Genomic DNA, 18,945 nt, shown 5'->3' with positions numbered 1-18,945 from the left:
ATTACAGCAACACATTTACAGTGTTTCAGGAAACAGCTGTTCACCCTGGCACTTAAGGAACTTGTAGATTGATTTGAGCAGCGAGTGTGATGAACATCCACGTGCCACACACGAAAGCAAGCTACAAAACCGACATGTCCACATCAAGAGATTCCTTTGCAATGCAGCCTTAGCTGGAATTGTACGTATGAGCCATAAATCATAGATAACAGCAGTCAATGTCCAGAAGGCAGCTGGGGATGTACAGGCTGATGGTACTAGAGGACATGAATTCAACATAACCCTTTAACGACAGCAGACACGAGGGCATAATGAGAAAGCAGTGAGACAGCTGGAGCTATCATGTGGAGGACCAGAGTAAGCATCACACCCTTCTGAAAGAGGTGGCACGTGAAACCACGGGCAAGGGTTTTCAGTCAGCCGACCAAGCGAGGGATGACACCTTTAGTGACTAGAGTGCCAACCGAGATGCTCCTCCGAAAAGGGAGAACCGCCGTTTACCTAGGCGGCTCGCAGGCCCGCCCTCCCACCTCAGTGGAAATAATCTGGAAATAAGGCGGGGAGGTGGCAGTGAAAAGGGCTGAAACGCCGCCGAGGTTCACCGAAGGCCGGCCGTCTGGCCCTGGCCTCCAGCACGGTGGCTGGTGCCGAGCCCTGCAGCGGCTGCCAGGGAGCTGGAAAGGACTGCGGGGCCGGGGAGCCGCCGCGGCGGGCAGGCGGCTGCCAGGAGGTCAGCGACGGCCCGGCCTGACACGGAACCGGGAGAGCCCCGCAGGCACGCCCGGGCAGGCCCCTCCGCGCCAGCATGGCGGAGGCGGCCGGGCCCCGGCACCCGGACCTGGGCCCGTCACGGACCCCGGCAGGCGGGAAAGCGGCCGAGCCCCGGGGCGGTGGCGCCGCTTCCTGGATGTGGCGCACGGCGGCGGAAGCGGCCCCCGTCCCCCTCCCGCCGCCGCAGCCGCCGCCGCCATCACCGCCTCCCTCTCCCGCCTCCTCGTCCGCGCTCCCCCGCCCGCGGCCGGGCCCGCGCCGCTCGGGGCCCCGCCCATGAGGCGGCGGCGGCGGTGGTTGCGGCCGGGCCGTAGCTGGGGCCGGGGCCGGGGGCAGGCGCCTGCCCGAGTGGCGGCGGCGGGCCGGGGCTGAAGGCCCTGATGCGGCTGCGGCCCCGGCCGCTCCGCCGCCGGGAGAGGCCCCGCCCCGGCGCCGGGCCCCATGCACCCCAGGTGAGCGCCCTCGCCTCCGCCGGGGGACCGGGGGCTCGTGGGAGGCGGGTGGGACCGCGGCCGGGCGGGGCGAGGGACGGGCACCTCGGGCCTTGCGACGGCGGCGTGCGCCCCGGCCGAGGAGAGGTGGGGCGAGGAGGGGTTCCCTAAAGCGTTCAGCGCCTCCCGCAGGCCCCGAGGCTTGGTCCCGGTGCTTCGCCGCCTTGGTCCTGGGGTGGGGGTGGTGGATCCCTCCCCCCGGGCATCGCCACCCTCCGCGGCCGTTAGGGCGGGGGCCGGACAGCCCCTGCCCCACCGGGTAGCCCGACCCCTCGGCACCGTCCCTGAAGGCAAGCGAGGTGGCGGACCAGGGTAGGAGAGCATGCGATGTGAAAACTGGGCAGAAGCGAGGTGAAAGTCGTTGACTCTGTCTGTGCGGCTTAGAGCCGTGGGTTAACTTGTGTGAGTTTGGAATATTTGGCCGTTTTTCCAGGGTGAGCGATAGCTTTCCTTATTGGAAGGACAATCCAAGCTTCAGCGCTCTGGTGGTACCTCAAAGCTCGGGCCTGCTGCTTGCAAAGGGCATGTGAGAGGCTCGGGGCAGTATGGAGGCTCTCTGGTCTTGTTGATGGAGTTGTGACCCCTGTGGGGGTAGCCGGTCCTTCTGGCCCTGTGAACTGCTGATTAGAGCTGGTGTGTGGGCAGGAGTGCCGGGATGGTTACAGCTAAGGCCAGGCACAGCTTGCAAAGTTGTTGACAAGTGGGAGGTGACCGAGTCTCCTTGGTGTCCCCATCCCCTTGGACTGTTTTGGGCTGCATGTGCAGTTTGAGACCCCAGAGGATGGATGTGTGCTGAGCTGGCTTGGTTTCTCCCAGGGCTGGGGATTTGAGTTGTTGGGCAGCCCGGCGGTTTCTGCAGCTCTACAGCCACTCATGTGGGGTGCGCCCGCTTGAGTAGCTTGAGAGGTGCAGGCACTCAGGAGACACTGGTTGATTGCTCTGAAGTCACATGTCATCCACAATGCCAGTTTTTAATGTGACAGGAGCATGTGCCGTGTCTGCAGAACCAGACTGAGGCAGCCTGTTAAAACTCCGTACAATGGCTGTTCTGCAGAGGTGACTCTTGTCACGATTGGCCTGGTTTGAAGCGATGGTGAATTAGAGGTTTTGTGGCCATTACAAGTTTTAAGTGGTTTTTACCCCTCTTCTCCCCTGACTTCGGCTTTTAAACATGAATGTGGTGTCCAGAAGTCATGAAATACAAATCGAATGTCGTTGTCCAAGTGATTGTGACACTCGGCTTGCAAATTAATTTGTGTTCACAATACTTTAATCACAGTGGCTTTGACCACTAGGAGTGAGACTTTGTTTTGTGGATGGCAAGGAAAAAGCTGTGGTCTGATTTGTCTTTTTGAACTGGCTTTTTAATCCCAGTTATTGCTATCTAATACGATCAATATGTCTTGATCATGATGTGATCACAGTGTGAGTGGCTGATGTGCTCTATGCTTAGCTTTCTAAGGCAGAGTTCTTATGTGTCAATACCTGATTTTGAGTTTGCTTAGCCCTTCCTCGCCGCAGTACAGTCAGTAATCAGGAATGCTCTTGCATCTGTTTCTTTTTTTCCCCTCCCCGTTCTGTTCCCTGGCTCCAGAATGAATGAAATGAACTTGAGTCCTGTAGGGATGGACCAGCTGACCTCATCCGCTGTGAGCAATGCCCTGCCGGTCTCGGGGAGTCACTTGGGATTGGCAGCGTCACCCACTCACAACACCATACCAGCACCAGGTAAGGGGGAAAGCTCCCACAAAGGATAGTGCAGCTCATGCTCTGGGTGTTACTGTAGTGGGAATGTTTGTAACTGGGTAGCAGTGCTTGCTCTGATAGCAAGTCATGTCTTTAGCAGGTAATGAGGTGATGTAGAATTGGGGAAGAGTAGACCAGTGGTGCTTACGTGGGCAAAGCAAAAGGGATGTGTGTTTACCAGGCTTACGCCTTCATGGGAGTCTGGTTTTGTTCTGATGGGGTGGTTTGTACGGTGGGTGGGTGGTAGCAGAATCCTTTGAAATACAAACTGTAGCTGCAAATCTGTCTTCATCTATGTCTATCTTTGCTCACGTGAAATAATGATTTTTCACCCGTAAGGCAAAACTTTTCCTAGCTGTTTTTTTCAGGGGTCTACACAGACAAAAGCCCATTACAGTTGTAAAGTAGAAGCAGGCCCTATGTAATGCATCCAGAAAAGATCTAGCCACATTCAGGCATGCCTCTCAGTGCTGTGGTAACTGCAATCCTTTCTTTGAAGCTTGCCGTCTTTCTTTGACAGTACCATACTGTACTTCCATAGGGAGCTCCTGCGGAATTAGTATCATCTTTATTAGCATGTGTGTTCATAAGCTCAGGTGGTTCCATTGAATTTAAATAGGCATTTTCTTTTGCAGGCTTGCCTGTTGCAATTCCAAACTTGGGCCCTTCCTTGAGTTCCTTGCCCTCTGCTCTGTCTCTGATGCTCCCAATGGGTATTGGGGATCGAGGAGTGATGTGTGGTATACCAGAGAGAAACTACACCCTACCTCCGCCACCATACCCTCACCTGGAGAGCAGCTATTTCAGACACATTCTACCTGGTAAGTGGGCTGATGCTGCTGGATGGGAACAGAGGGAAAGTGTTTTAAGAGCCACCTGTTTCTGTCCTGAAGCAGGCAAGATTGACTGTTTTGCAGAGCTGTAAATTCCCTGAGTTTGTCTGGAGTCTGTTGTGCCATTAATACACCTTTATTTTCAGATCTCTGTTGCTACGCGTGTGTATGAAGAGAATTGCAGGGCTTTTTCAACTTAAACTGAACTTCTGATTGCTCCTCCTGCTGCTTTTTTAAGATTAACAGAAAACAAAGCATGCCTGGTTTCTATCTCAAATGGCTTGTAGTTTGAAAGCTGCTGCTTTTTTGTTTTGTTTTGTTTTTCTCCTGTAGTCTGAAACAGTACTTAGTATGTGCATAATAGTAGGTTACAGTAGTTCAGAGCTCAAAAAGAGCGAGCCATCAGCTGAGGAGTTTGGGCTCTTTCCCACCCATTTAGCCCATGGCATAGTTTTTCTTCATTTTTGTTCAAGGTTGATTTCCAAAGGCCTAACATACTGATTTCTGTCTTGATTCCTCTCTCACATGTGTTTTAGAGTATAAATGTAGAAGTTTACATGTTAGTATATGAAGACATGGAAATATGAGCTTTAAATGTAGTTAGTCCTTGTTTTGTTTTGTTAGCTTAGAGTGGCAGGACGGAAACAGGTAGATAAAATTCTTCAAGGTCACCCAGTGAGTGTTGTTGGTTCAACTTAAGTTAGGAAAAGAAATATAGCAGCCCAGATCTCATCCAACTGCCTGTTGACTAGTGGTTGAACTTGCCAGCTGCTTTGGAGTAACCTTTCCACCTGCATTACAGGCCTGCCTGTTTTGTGGGCAAAGAGTAGGGGAGGAGACATTTGAGGACCAAAGATATTTGCCATTCTTCTGAGCTGGAATAATTTATGCAGAAATGTATTTTTTTCTTTCTAGTCTGTGTGATGTTTAGTCTGATGTTTCATAGGGTCTTCTGTCAGTCATCACACTGCCTTTGAGGATCCTCCTTGTTCAAGCCACAAGGCAGCATTGCATGCAGAAATACTTAAAATTAAACTGTCCAGTTCTTGGCTTCAACGTTTTTAATGGGGTTATGCTGCAGGAAGAGTATCCATGCTTGCATCCTTGTAATAACGGACGTGTTTGAAAACTTTTACAGAACAAATGTCTCATAGGGTTCAAGGCCAAAAAGAAACATGCTGACTCAGATCTTGCACAATCTGCACAATCTGTCTCTGTCTCTGCTGGAAGTACTGTTCACTGAATATGCTGATGTGTTTCCTCCAAAGATTTTTTTTTTTTTAGCTTTGTCCGACAAGAAAAGTTGATAGTATGTAAATGCAGGTAGTGTTTCTTTGTATCTTAAGTTCCAAGGTTGTTTGACATTGAGGAGCTTTCCAGAACTACCAGAAAAGATGTTAGGGTTTCTGATTTAAATTTAACTGAGCTATTATTTTAAGAGAAACAACATGCTTTTTCATGTAAGGAAAGAAAGCAGATGACTCATGATACTTTTCAGAGACCTTATCTTAGTCCTTCAGAATTGCAGTTGATGATCTCCGAGATTGACAGTTGTGTCAGTCTTAGAGGAACAAACATTGTTAAAACTTAAATACCGAAGTGAAAAGGATGTATCCTGGAGAACTGTTTCTACTTCTAGCAAAGATAAACCAGGGATTATGAAATGTTAAGTTCCGCTAGCAGTTCTTCATCCTTTCTGAGCTATTTCTTGAGAATGAAAAATTATGCCTAAAATACAAAGAACCTCTTTCTGATTCAGCCTTTGTACTGAGGAGCTGAGGTTAAACACTGCCAGAAACTTGGCTGTTCAGAGCTTGACAAATAACTAGAGACTTGCTCTGTTGGATGGAAACTCTATTTGTTGTCAAATCATACTTTGACAAGAGTGTTGAGTTGGTATATGTTTGTGAGGCATGTTTTAAAATTAGTGGGTTTTAATTGGACACAATGTATAGAACACGCCTTCAGAGATCTAGGTCTTCATGTACTGTGCTGCGATGATGGGGTATCTTTGTTCAAGATTTGAAAACTGATGTCATCTCACTGTCTTCTCCTTCCCTCCTCTCATTCTATCAGGTATCTTATCTTACTTGGCTGACAGACCTCCACCCCAGTACATCCATCCCAACACTATAAATGTTGATAGCAATCCCGCATTGTCAGTCTCCAGCAATCCCTCAGCCCTAGATCCCTACCAGCCCAGTGGAACTGTGGGGCTGGAACCAGGGATTGTCTCCATGGACTCCCGCACAGTGAACACGCATGGTGCTCAAAATCTGCATCCTAGTGACAGCCACGAGGTAGCACTGGATACTACAATCAGTATGGAGAGCGTTTCGAGGGTAACCAGCCCCATCTCTACAGATGGGATGACAGAGGAGCTTACAATGGACGACGTAGCCGGGGATCATTCGCAGATCCCAAACGGCTCCCGGAGCCATGAACCTTTAGCCGTAGACACGGTGGGAAGTAACTTGACATCGGACGCTGTGGGACACGGCGGTGTCATTCCCATTCACGGTAGCACTTTGGAACTCCCTGTCGTCATGGAGCCTGACCACATCGCCGGGCGGGTGACAGGAATATCGGACAGCACACTAAATGACTCCATTCATACTGTGGCCATGAGCACCAACTCCGTGAGTGTGGCGCTCTCTACCTCACACAACCTAGCTTCCCTGGACTCGGTAGCCTTGCACGAAGTGGGCCTCAGCCTCGAGCCGGTGGCGGTGTCTTCCATAAATCAGGAAGTAGCCATGGGGCCAAGTCACGTGGATGTGTCTGCAGACAATCTTGCCTTCGTACCATCCTCTCTGCAAATGGAAGACTCCAATTCGAACAAGGAGAACATGGCAACCTTGTTTACCATATGTAAGTGGGCATTACCTGCTTTCTTGGGGTAGGATTTGTAGCTGTTGTCTGGTGGGATGACAGGACTCTTGTTGCTAGTGTTACAGATTCCTGGTGAAAGAAACTTAAGTTATTTAACAAGTCCACAAAAGTTGGGACACCCGCAGTGGCACGTTAACTGTGCTGAAACAACACTAGTTGGAAGCAGACGTAATAGAATGTGTTAGCATCATTGTCTTTGTATCCGTGTCCCATGTTGCCTTGAGGTTGGAAGCTGAGTTCTTTATGAACCTCTTACCTTTTGTGCACATGCTGATATTATCCTTCCTGACGAGACTTTTGTTTTTTAAAGTCACATCACAAATGACTCTTCTCGCTCTGTTAAAAAAACATGACAAACACCAACACAAGCCATACATTTCATCAAGTGAATATAGTTGTTGAGTATGATGTTATGTGATTTTGCAAAGTTTTTCTTAAACTGTGAACAGTCATCATGAAAATGTTGCTTTCAGCAGGACCTGCTGGAAAAAAAGAGCAGAGAGGAAGGGAAGCTTTTAATATTTCTAATTATTCTCTTCAAAGGACTTCAGTCCAGAGCTTAGTTGATCTCCTAGGAAGAGAGGAACTAGGATGAATTTTACACCTCCTAGAGGAAGAGCTTTTCAGTTGATGCACTCGGAAGTTCTTACAAGCATCTATTGCATGTTGAACAAATAATGATCAAAATACTATGATATCCAACATGCTCGTGGTGAAATCACTTCTCTTATTCACCTAAGGGAGATTTGATGTGCCAGCTTATTGTCACTATACTTAAAATACTCCTAAGCTGTTTCCCAGATCATGCTCCCCATTGGTAGGGTGTTGTAATGGCTATTGTGTGCCTGGTGCTTCCATGTGATTTGCAAAATAGATCTTTAACTTTTTGTGGTTGTTTTTTAAACTTCTCCTGAATAAAACATGAATTCGTGTCCAGGCAGGTGGCAGCAAGGAGGAGGAGCTGTTTTAGAGCCTTTTGGTGGTGTTTCCTCACTGACAAGGCAGGAGCCAGGGCCTTTTTCAGAAAAATTTTTACACTGTTCCTAAGCAGGAAGAAAAATGTGTGCCTTTGCTACAGTCCTAAATGTTAGTGAAACTTTTAAGTAGCCCTTTTATGATCATCTTTGCTTACAGTTCTGGGTACCCAAACCAAAGAAGTAATCACTGTCATTTTCTTTCTTTTTTTTTTTTTTTTTTTTTTTGCATTATTTGGCAAGGACAGAAATGGAAAGGAAACAGTGTGTTTCGCTTCCTGTAGAATGCAGGATTTTTTTTTTCAACTTCTGAAAAATGTATGAATCCCTAAACCTTTCCGAGTGGAAGCATCACGTGCCTAGAACTTGCTTTTCTTCCTTTCTGCCTCTCCTTGGGGCTAGTCTACAGACCCGTACTGGTGTGTGCTAGGCAATGATTAAAAACAACTGTTCTAAACAGTGTTTCTCATTACTCGGGTTTGGTTGTTGTCTGTGCTGTACTGCTACATGCCATCTGTGCACATGAAGCAATGTTTATATAGGCTCTACCTAATAATTTTCTGATATCTTCCTATCTGTAACTGTGTAGTTGCTCAAACTGTACTTTGTATGGGGTCAAATTCTGGTTCCCTGATGTATGACAGGAGTGTCCCAAAAATATCTTTAAACAAGTAATAATGGAGCTGCTGTTTATGCCTGCTGAAGATTACTTCTGTGAAAGGTCTTTTACACTGGAGTTGCACCATCAACAGGCCAAAGAAGGTCTTTGTGGAGATCCTGCTTAATTATCTGAGCATCTTTCTTTAGAAGAAGGATTTATCAGGGTGGTGGTTGCTGAGTAGGTGTTGGTTGCTCCATTCATAGAGAAATAAAATGATGTTGGTTTTCTAGATAAGAGCATTTTATGCTGTACTTTTTCAAAAGCAGCAGTGACGTCAGGTCTTTGCTGCCGTGAAGATTTGCACATTGTCTGAATTTAAATGGAGATAAGGATATTTGTAGGTTCAGATTAGAAAAATTGTAGGAAGAAGACCATACTGTCCCCTTGCATGAATATCCTTGCAGTTCTACATGCAAAAAACCTCCTGTGTTCCTTCCAAAAACATAACCAGTTAGAAAATGTTTGGTTTGGTATGGCTTGGATTTTTCTGCAATACAGGTCATTCACTTGTGATCAGACAGAAAATGGCTCTACCATCATCAGAATTACTGGCATCTGTTTTGCAGTAGTTTTGATGAAGAGTGAACTCTGTCCCATTGCTAGATTGCCCCAGTAGGGATAGTCTAGAGTCTAGGTGATTAATTTACCATCAGGAAGGCAGGTGGAGATCCTCACGTTTGATCTGAATTGGATAGGAACAGTGACATGTATGTCGGTGCCCATCTGACTGTAATAATATGGTTCATACTCTTCTGAGTGAAAGCTGGGAAAATGGATAAGTTCAACCAGACAGAAGCAGCCTTTGGCAGAAGCTGAGCTGAAGCATATCGGTAGGGAACTGATTGCATCTTTTTAATCCCTGTTGTTCCTTCCCCTCTCTGCAGGGTGCACACTGTGTGACAAGGCGTATCCGTCAGACTGCCCAGATCATGGGCCCGTCACCTTTGTCCCTGACACCCCAATAGAGAGCCGAGCCAGGCTTTCTCTCCCTAAGCAGCTTGTCCTCCGGCAGTCTATCATGGGAGCTGAAGCGGGTAAGAATCAGATTACTATATATTTCTATGCAACGGTTTAAAATACACTCACTGCCTGAAATCCAGAACCGTAGGGATTTTAATGTGGGAAATAAACACTGCAACAGAGAGGTGGTTCCCTCTTCTGTAATCACCGTGACTTACATTGTGCAAGAGCTTCTTGTCCTCTGGTTACTGCTTAGACTTCAGCTAGGCTCTCTAGGGGTGCTGCCACAGAGTGTTACTGAAACACTTTGTAAGGTCAAGCACAAGCCAAGGTATGGTGTTTATTTTTATCGTGTGCTGAACAGCTCAGGCACAGCTTTGATAAGAAAAAATTACAGCAATTGCGATTTGGGGGAAGATAGCAGTTAGAAATAATGGAGGAGATTTCTGTCTGCTTGTTCGTCACCTTGGTTTGCTGCCTGTGGGTCTTCTGGATGCTCTCATGTTGATCACAAGTGCCTCTTTTTTTCCCCCCCTCCCCCCCCCAAAATTTGCATTTGGCATGTAGACTGTGACCTTGTCATTGGAGGTGGACCTTGTTACTCTATTTCGCGCCATTGTCACCTGGAAATCGAAGAGTACAGTGCAATACCCTAAGGATCTGAAGGCTAGAGAAGAATGTGATTATTGGCTTGCTTAGTGATGCTGCTTGTTGAGAGTAGATTACATCTGTTCTTTTCAAGCTGCGCTAGTTTCCAGTTTATTCCTAAAAGCTATTCAGTGTGTTCGTGTAGACCTATATATACATATATATATATATAAATGTTTAATAATAAATAATATACATGCAGGAATCCCTCTGCCCATGACAGAAATACAGCTGCCTCTGGGGAGAAATGCAGAAGCTGCTTAACAATGCCCAGCAACAATTCTGGAAATTCCTGGGGATTAGGTAGGCGAAATGTAGTTACTGAAACTAGTATTTTCTGCTTCTGCAGAAAGTGCCATGAAAACTTTAATTGGTACAAGTGGCTAGGATCTTAGTTTCATAGCTTACTGAAAAGTAAATTACTTGCTTTTGACAAACAAAATAAATATTTGTAATTACAACAAAGCGGCTCCTGATAGTGTCATGTGGTGGTGGTGGTTCTTGTCTCTGCCTTAGGTGTGTTTTACATGTGAAGTAGAAGCTTTGATGATCTTACGCCTAGATATTACCCGTGGAGCATTATCTCATAAACTTCCCACCTCTTTGTTATGCATCATTAGTTGTTTAAATAATTGATTTCTGCAGATTTTGGTCTTCTACTGATAGGTGTGTGGACACGAGAAACCATTCCTGTAAGGACTTGTTTTGGACCTTTGATTGGGCAGCAGAGCCATTCTCTGGAGGTGGCCGACTGGACAGACAAAGCAGCTAGTCACATCTGGAAGGTCAGTGGATGTTACGGCTCACAGAGTCTGCAGGCGTGCCTTTATCTGATGAAAGCCACCACATGACAGCTTTAACATTATCATCCTTGCCAAAAATCACAATTAATTCAGTTTGATCGTTTAATAAGTAATATCAGCATAGCAGAGCTGTATACCATGGAATATGCTGGTAATCAATCCTGAAGTACAACAAACTTCTTTAATGCCTTTTTTTTAAGGGCTGTATGTGGTTTCCAGTATTTTTGTGGGGATGCAGCAGAGATTGTGTATGACTTACTAGGCAGCACTTGCTTGTTTGTTCTGTGTCGTTGTTTATTGAAAGTTCCCTGAGGTGATGAATTATTTGTTTCGGGAAAGCTGCTTTAAAGCTTTCTTTTTCACTTCATTTCATGTTCAGAAAGTAAAATTGATCTGTATAAATAAAACAGGTACTGTTTGCCCAGATGTTATTATTCACAAGACTTGACTTGAAGAAAAGCAGCAAAATGCATTTCTGCTGGCAGCTAAAGGTGGTGTGTGGGAACGATGCCGATAAACAGGTTGTTTTAGCCTCCTGGGTAGCAGAGAGGTCAAGATTCCTGTGTGAAGGGGAAAGTAAGGAGTAAGAACAGGGCTGTGGTCTTGGCAGCGGCAATGGAGACCACCTGGCTTGTTCTGGGTAAACACATCCTCCCTTAAAGAAAGAAGCTGGCTTTCACTGTATTCGTTGCTGTGTTTTGTCCTAAGATTGCATTTGTTTTTCCTGGTAGATCTATCACAACGGTGTCCTGGAGTTCTGCATCATTACAACTGATGAAAACGAATGTAACTGGATGATGTTTGTGCGCAAAGCCAGGTGAGAACCACCTGTACTGTGCTAAGTAGCTTGGAGCCTGAGCTGCAGGCTCACAGCAGGCTGTGCTGGAGAACGTGCACTGCTGCACTGACTGCCCAGATGAGTAATGAGCTCAGGACCAAGGGACCTTCAGGAGTTGCCTAGGCACCTTGGACTGGTGGGGAGGATGAAACAGAGTACCCAGTGGAGGATGTTACGGGGGAAACAGTACACGTGCTGTAGTAAAACAGCCCCAAACCTGCCCACATACTTTGTTTCCCTTGTTCTAAAGCTTTAAACCAGGTTCTTTTTATGTTAGTTTACTGTGTATTAGCTTGTTACTGCCTTCTGTCGCATCCCTTTTGGATACATCCATGAAGGTGACGTTTGATTGTCTTTTTGATTTTAATACTTTATTAGCAAAGTGTCCCTGGGTTCTTTTGGCCAAGTTCCAAGCTCTTATAGCTCACAAGAGCTGTCCTTTTCAGTCTTTCTGGAGCCTGTGGTGAAAACTATCCAGGCTGGCTTCAGTATTGCTCCATATGTGGTCCACTGAGAAGGCTGAACCTTTGCTGTTGCTCTGTGACACAAAGTAGGTTTCTCCTGTGATTCATTTCATTGCTCCCATATACAGGAGTTAAGAAGTTAATGCTTGATCTCCCAGTGCAGTGGGACAGAGCTTTTGCTGGTTTCAGATGCTGGGAACAAACATATGCAAGATACAGCTTCAGAAAATAAATTATCACATCTTGGAAATGCTTCTCAAGAGTTACTTTTGAAGATAATTTTGCTTTCAGACTTTTCTGATACTTATTTTCCCCTCATGTTCTCTGTTTCTTAAGGGGATTAATATGAAAAATACGTGTATTTTTGTAGATTCTAAAGAGATCATAAACTCTCTTCTCGCAGCCTACTCCACTGTCTATTAATAGTTTTCTCAGCAAGATAGCACAAGTGGTGTGAAAAATATATCATTTGGTGGAGCAGATTTGCTCTTAAAGTCCGGTTTTCCTTTACTTTCCTGTAATAAGGACAGAATTGACAGACATGAAAGTTTTTATAATGTGGTGACAAGCTTTGAGGTTTTCTCATTACCTATTTATAGGAATTTCCTTATTTTTTTTTTCTTTCTCAAAAAGTCATTATTTCTGGAGGGCTTTTTTTTTCATAAATCCCGTTATTGCTATAGGAACCGGGAAGAGCAGAATCTGGTAGCTTATCCTCACGATGGAAAGATTTACTTTTGCACCTCTCGGGACATCCCACCTGAACACGAGCTTCTCTTTTATTACAGTCGGGACTACGCACGACAGCTTGGTAAGTAAACGCTCATCTTTGTTGGCTTTGCAGGGACTGCTTGGCTTGAATTCCCTTTTACTGCCATCTCTGGGCACTGGGACTTGGGAGTGCGTTCCTAGTGGAGCACGTCATAGTTTCCCTTTACATTTCGTGACTACAGGGATATCATCATTTAAAAGAAGCATTTCACTATCTAATGGCACTGATCAGGAGAAAAAGATTGCATTTTCAAAGAAAAAGGGTTGGTTTTCTTCTGTTCATTCATCTGGTGCTAAGGGAGTTTTGCTAGCTGAAGATGTTCCTATCCTTCCTCACCTTTGGTTGTGATAATTTAGGTTTGGTGGAGCTGTGCTCAAAACCGTTCCGAAGTTTGGCCCCCCCAAACATTTGAAATGGCCTACCTAAAAGAGCTGAAAAGCAAGCACCGGAGCTGAAAAGGCTTTGCTACCACGGACAAAGTATTAACACAGATCACACTCACGCTCTGTTGGGCCTTGCTGTGCCTCATTAAAACTGATGCTTTTGTGCCCAAAGGTGTCCCTGAACATCCAGACGTGCACATCTGTCACTGCGGAAAGGAATGCGCTTCCTATGCGGACTTCAAGGCCCATTTGAGCAGCCATATTCACAGTCACCTCCCCAGCCAGGGGCACAGCAGCAGCCATGGGCCAGGCCACGGCAAGGAGAGGAAGTGGAAGTGCTCCATGTGCCCCCAGGCTTTCATCTCCCCTTCCAAGCTCCATGTCCACTTCATGGGGCACATGGGCATGAAGCCGCACAAGTGCGATTTCTGTAGTAAAGCTTTCAGTGATCCCAGCAACTTACGGACGCACCTCAAGATACACACAGGTAAGAGCTGAGGACTTTTTAGAGATGCCTGTGCCAATAAAACATTGGGGCAGGACATGTTCTCTCTGATCCCTTGGCCAGTTGGCAGGGCATAGCTTGTGTCCGTCAATCTAAGCTCTTAGAAACACAGAATTGTAGAATGTTTTGGGTTGGAAGGGACCTCTGGTCCAACCCCCCACCGTGGGCAGGGACACCTTCCACTAGGCCAGGTTGCTCAAAGCCCCGTCCAACCTGGCCTTGAACACTTCCAGGGAGGAGGCAGCCACAACTTCTTTAGCAACCTGTTCTAGTCTCTCACCACCCTCACAGTAAAGAATTTCTTCCTTGTATCTAATCTAAATCTCCCCTCTTTCAGTTTGAAACGGTTACCCCTCATCTTATCACAACACTCCCTGATCAAGAGTCCCTCCCCACCTTCCCTGCAGGCCCCCTTTTAAGCACTGGAAGGCCGCTGTAAGGTCTCCCTGTAGCCTTCTCTTCTCCAGGCTGAACAACCCCAGCTCTCTCAGCCTGTCCTCACAGGGCAGGTGCTCCAGCCCCCTGAGAATCCCCACAGCCCTCCTCTGGACTCACTCGAGCAGGTCCATGCCTTTCTTGTGCTGGGGGCCTCAGAGCTGGATGCAACACTGCAGGTGGAGTCTCACCAGAGCCGAGTAGAGGGGGGGAAAATCACCTCCCTCGACCTGCCTTTCTAAGAATGGCAGCATCCTGACTGTCTATAGGAATGTTCTCTAGTCCATGTTGACCCCAACTAATGCTTGGGCACTGCCTGATGACATGCTGATTGGTGTGGGATAGGATTGCGCTGGGTTTGGTGGTGTAAGTGCTTATAGAACAGCATGTAGCCCTGTGTTCTGGCTGATGGTGCCAAGTCTAAAAGAGTATTTGATGAGCTGAAGTGGATTACATCTGGGCAGAAGTGTCAGCCTTCATTGGGAGGCACACAGCAGATCCAGTGCTGGCAGCTATGAAAAAACAAGGGTTCCCTTCTGCTCCTAAGAAAAAGCCAGCTGGGTTTGAGAGCTTGTAATGTGGACAGTTGTCCAGTTAAATACGATGCTGAGATCTTTCTCCTCTTTCCTACTTGGTTTGTTTTTCATCTTAAGGAAATGGCACAAGACTGAAATCGGTGACTGTGGGGTCAGACTGATGTGGATAAGGCTCAGTTCTGTCACTCAACAGAACTTGGTGTTGACTTTTGTGGGCATTTGGATATGACTAGAGGCTTTGGGGATAAAGGGGGGATTGCCAGCAGATCAGTGACTGAGTGCTAAAAGAGGAAAACAAAATAGTGAAAAATTTTTCACTATTGTGTAATGTGTAAGAAGAGAGGAAATACGAAAAGGCGTAGATTAAATGGAGAGTGAGGATAGGGGAGAGGGTGAAGGTCAAATACAGGCCAGCAATAGACAGTGTGGATATTTTTGCCTCTTTTTTTTCAGTAAGGTTGAAATAGCTATTGGGAATCATCGAATGCAAATCACAAAGCTGGAAGGGGAATAAAACTGGGAGTTCAGTGCACTCGAGTCAAGCTTAGGAGGCTGCAGGCTCAGTAGTGAGGAGTTTTAATAAACTGATGAAGTACAGATGTGGTATACACGACCATAGAATACTCAGTGATTCAAGTGGTATTCAAACTTGGTCTGAATTCAGCGGTGTGCAGGGGGTTTGAACTAGTTCTGGCAAAGAATAATGGAAGAACTACAGATAAGTGGAAAAATGGGATAAAAGTTACCAACAAGCTAGTGAGCTTTGTACCTGTGTGTTTATTAGATAAGAGAACTTGTTTTTCTAGAGAAAGGCAATGCAGAGCCTCGGATGTGCTTGTGCTCCTGTGAGGCATCAGATACAGATCTGTGGGAAAGTAGTGGAGATGGGGATGTAGTTGTGTACGGTAACTAGGTGGCTACCATGGTTACTATGGTAAAGGAGGCTACCAGTATTTTTACTCAAGAATTCATCCTGGATAAGCCTAGACTTGTTAAGTGTTTGCCTGAATCTCTTTGCTGGAAAATTTCCAAGTCTACTGGTGACGTTTTGATGTGCAGAACAGGGAGGCACAGTTAGTGTAAACAAGGAGCAGAAAGTCTGTCTTACAGGAAAGGCCGAGTGACCACAAATGCTGTAGGAAGAGGAATCAGTGGTGCTTAGAAGGACAGAGTGCAGAACCATGCGGCACATGATGGGCTCAGTGGTTTGAAACAGTAGCATGAAGTGAGTTGTTTGGCTTGGGGGTATGGGGTGGGGGATGAAAAGCTTTAGGAATAATGAAATGAAGTCAGATGCCTGGGTTTTGCATAGCTAACTCTGGAGTTATGTAGGCCTTTAGGCTGAGTCTGAAGGAACTGCAGGAGGAAACAGGTCCTGTTCACAAAGAATCTGCCTTTCTTCAGGGTAAAAATCTTGTTTTTCCAAACTGGTCAGACTTGTTTGCTTCCTGTATTTCTTGGGACACTGACTGTCAATTTGTGGGTGTATGTATGTCATCCTAGGTCAGAAGAATTACCGCTGTACCCTCTGCGACAAATCCTTCACCCAGAAGGCTCACCTGGAATCGCACATGGTCATCCACACGGGGGAGAAGAATCTGAAGTGCGATTACTGTGAAAAGCTATTCATGCGGAGGCAGGACCTCAAGCAGCACGTACTCACTCACACGCAGTAAGTGAGCTCACAGGCTGTGTGGGACTGGCCAACACAATAAATCATGAAGCTGAAAAGCCCAGGAGAGAATCTCCAGTTTCCAAATCGTTTGGCCTAAGGTGTATAGGCTCATCCTCTAAAATGACAGAGAAGTCAGTCTGGACAAACTCCTTGTTACTGGCTGAAGTTGTCCTGTTGTAGTGTTTGCAGTATTTTCCTGACACAGTAAATTCCAGGCATGCACCTTGTCTTGTGAAATGGCATTCCAGACTGCTTATCATTTTGGAGAGCAAGGGGGTTAGTTGATTTACATTTAGTTCTCTGTTGACCAGGCCACGTCCCAACAGAAAAATCATAAACTCCTCAATGCTGTTCTCTCCGAGTAGCTGGTTAGTGAAGTCTCCCTCTCTGCGCCAGGGGTGGGGGTGCAGCCATTCCCAGCTCTTACCTTACCCCCGCCCCCGGTCTCGTTCACACACTTGCTCCTCCTGCAGCCCACGGTGAGGGCAGATCCCCACCCCCTCCAGGTCCTCCCCCTCCCAGCCCCTCAGCTGTCTGCCAGGCCAGATCTTTTCTTTTGCTGTCAGAATCTCTCCATCCTGTTTGTTTAGTTACTCCTCATCCAAGGTCCTCCCTTAAAGGCTGCTTGTCCAAAGCTGGTCCCTCTGCTTATTTTGTTTTCAGCATCTGCTTCTTGTACTCACTTGGAATCGATCGCTGCTTCTGTCATGCTGCCTGGCAGACAGCATAGTGCAGCTAGCATGAGCAAGAGGCAGACAGACAGACAGACAGACAGACAGACTTGCTCTGCTGCTTGTTCTTATGGCCAGAGCCAGGAGCACTGCTGCTGAGAGGTGTTTTGCACAGTTACAGAATCTGACTGCTGCAGTCTGCTAAGCCTCTGTTTAGCATTTATAGCCTGAGGGTTGTTAACAGGCAGCAGCTTTGTTTTCTTTTTGGGTTTCCCCCCCCCCCTCGTTTATGCAGGGTGGGAAGGAGGGAGACTAACATTTCCACCATGGCAAGGTCTTCGCCCTTGCCAAAACATGGAGCTTAACCAGAGTTTGGTAAAAACCAACCAAACAAAACCCCTGTAGAATTCTTTCTTCTTTCTTTAATTTATCATCAGGAAAGAAAACCAGCTGGTTGCAAGCTAGCGGTCAATCCAAAAAAGCGTGACTTTTCCCAGTGATGCTGGGGGAGGGCACAGAGAAGAGGGGCTTTGTGTGTGTCCTGTGTGAGACAAAGCTGAGCAGTATTTACACTTTAGTGTACACACAGTAGTGCTGTTACTTCTGGTCTGCTTCTCCTTCAAGTATATTGCAAGTAAGATTTAGAAGCAAGCTGGACCCTTCCTGTCACCACCCCCCCACTGTTTATTTAATACAGTATCAGCTGCCTTGCGGCAGGAGCAAACTGTAACTTTTTTGTGTCTTGCAGAGAACGGCAGATCAAGTGCCCCAAGTGTGACAAGCTGTTTTTGAGGACAAATCACCTAAAAAAGCATCTCAATTCACATGAAGGAAAGAGGGACTATGTCTGTGAAAAATGCTCCAAGGCTTATCTAACCAAATATCACCTCACTCGCCACTTAAAAATATGTAAAGGCCCCACATCCAGCCTGTCAGCCCCAGAGGAGGAAGAGGAGGAGGATTCAGAGGAGGAATTAATAGACTCTATGAGGACTGAAGACTGTAGGATTAACAATGGAGTCTATTCAACAGGTGATGCCCTCTCTGGACATAAATGAAGAGAAGAGAGAGGCAAATTTTCTTAATGTTAAAAGTGGGGAAGGAAAAAAACAACTCCTCCTTGTTTCCCCAGTCAACAACATACGTCAAATGAGGAGTTTTCCGTCTGTTTTGGTCTCCGTACTACCACCGCTTAATAAACTCTGTAGCCAAAACACTGAATGCGAATGGATCGTGCACATACAAGTGAAGAGTTGCTAAGAAGGATCTATGAGGCAAGGAGCTTTTTTCACACACACTGTGCATACTTCTTTTCCAAATCACTCAGATACTGATCCATCCAGTGCCAGGATACATGACACAACACCTTGCATAGCCCTTTGAGTAAAGAGCCACAAACCCGAAGTGTAGGCGAGTGATTGCAGTGACCTGTAAGCCAACTGTCCTTAACTGCCAGAGCCATGACAATAAGGAAAAAAAACAAACAAAAAAATGGTGGCAGCAGTTGATGCATTTTTCTTTTTACTACTTTTTAACTGAAGGATGTAGTTTGGTGACAACTGGATTTGCAGACAAAGCAATTACCCCACTACAGAAATCAAATACTGGCTTTTGGAGAACAGTTATTGCCTCTTCTCACTCTCATTCACTAGAAGATGTAAGCAGGTGAAGAGGTAAAGCCTGTATAGACTCAGCAAGGAAGAGGCTTACAGATGACCAGTGTTTACAGTATGTATTACTTGTGCTGTAAACCTTTTACCACCTAGAGTGATGGGAGGGTTTGCTGCTAATATTATTTATGGATGAAGATGTATTTCAGTCTGTTGTTTTCTTTTAAAAAATTAAAAATGTGGCTCCTTCTTTTCTAATGTTCTTTTAAAATATTTA

The 18,945-nt window shown here is 46.3% G+C and overlaps 1 protein-coding gene across 2 annotated transcripts; it reads left to right on the top strand.

Moving 5' to 3' along the window:
* The first annotated feature begins 1,212 nt into the window (after positions 1 to 1,212).
* Positions 1,213 to 18,116, top strand: PRDM4 (PR/SET domain 4). 2 transcript variants are annotated; one of them, XM_086468516.1, is made up of 11 exons: positions 1,213 to 1,223; positions 2,857 to 2,990; positions 3,644 to 3,829; positions 5,918 to 6,712; positions 9,253 to 9,402; positions 10,643 to 10,761; positions 11,511 to 11,596; positions 12,765 to 12,892; positions 13,409 to 13,723; positions 16,216 to 16,384; positions 17,807 to 18,116. In XM_086468516.1, the coding sequence occupies exons 1-11, from the start codon at positions 1,213 to 1,215 to the stop codon at positions 18,114 to 18,116; spliced, it is 2,403 nt and encodes an 800-aa protein (XP_086324642.1). The 2 variants fall into 2 exon arrangements, with proteins under 2 accessions (XP_086324642.1, XP_086324633.1); XM_086468507.1 differs by having other exon boundaries at positions 10,622 to 10,761.
* Positions 18,117 to 18,945: the final 829 nt, after the last annotated feature.

This window comes from Leptosomus discolor, chromosome 1 (genome assembly GCF_034619465.1).
Source record: "Leptosomus discolor isolate bLepDis1 chromosome 1, bLepDis1.hap2, whole genome shotgun sequence".
Lineage (NCBI taxonomy): Eukaryota > Metazoa > Chordata > Aves > Leptosomiformes > Leptosomidae > Leptosomus > Leptosomus discolor.
Note: the sequence above shows the minus strand (reverse complement) of the source record. Positions and strands in the feature narration are given on the sequence as shown.

What these genes read in the sequence shown, in the direction of transcription:
- PRDM4 (XM_086468507.1), top strand. An exon ending in GGCAACCTTGTTTACCATAT is followed by an intron (nt 6,713 to 9,252) that starts GTAAGTGGGCAT and finishes CCCTCTCTGCAG; the next exon opens with GGTGCACACTGTGTGACAAG. An exon ending in GGACTACGCACGACAGCTTG is followed by an intron (nt 12,893 to 13,408) that starts GTAAGTAAACGC and finishes TTGTGCCCAAAG; the next exon opens with GTGTCCCTGAACATCCAGAC.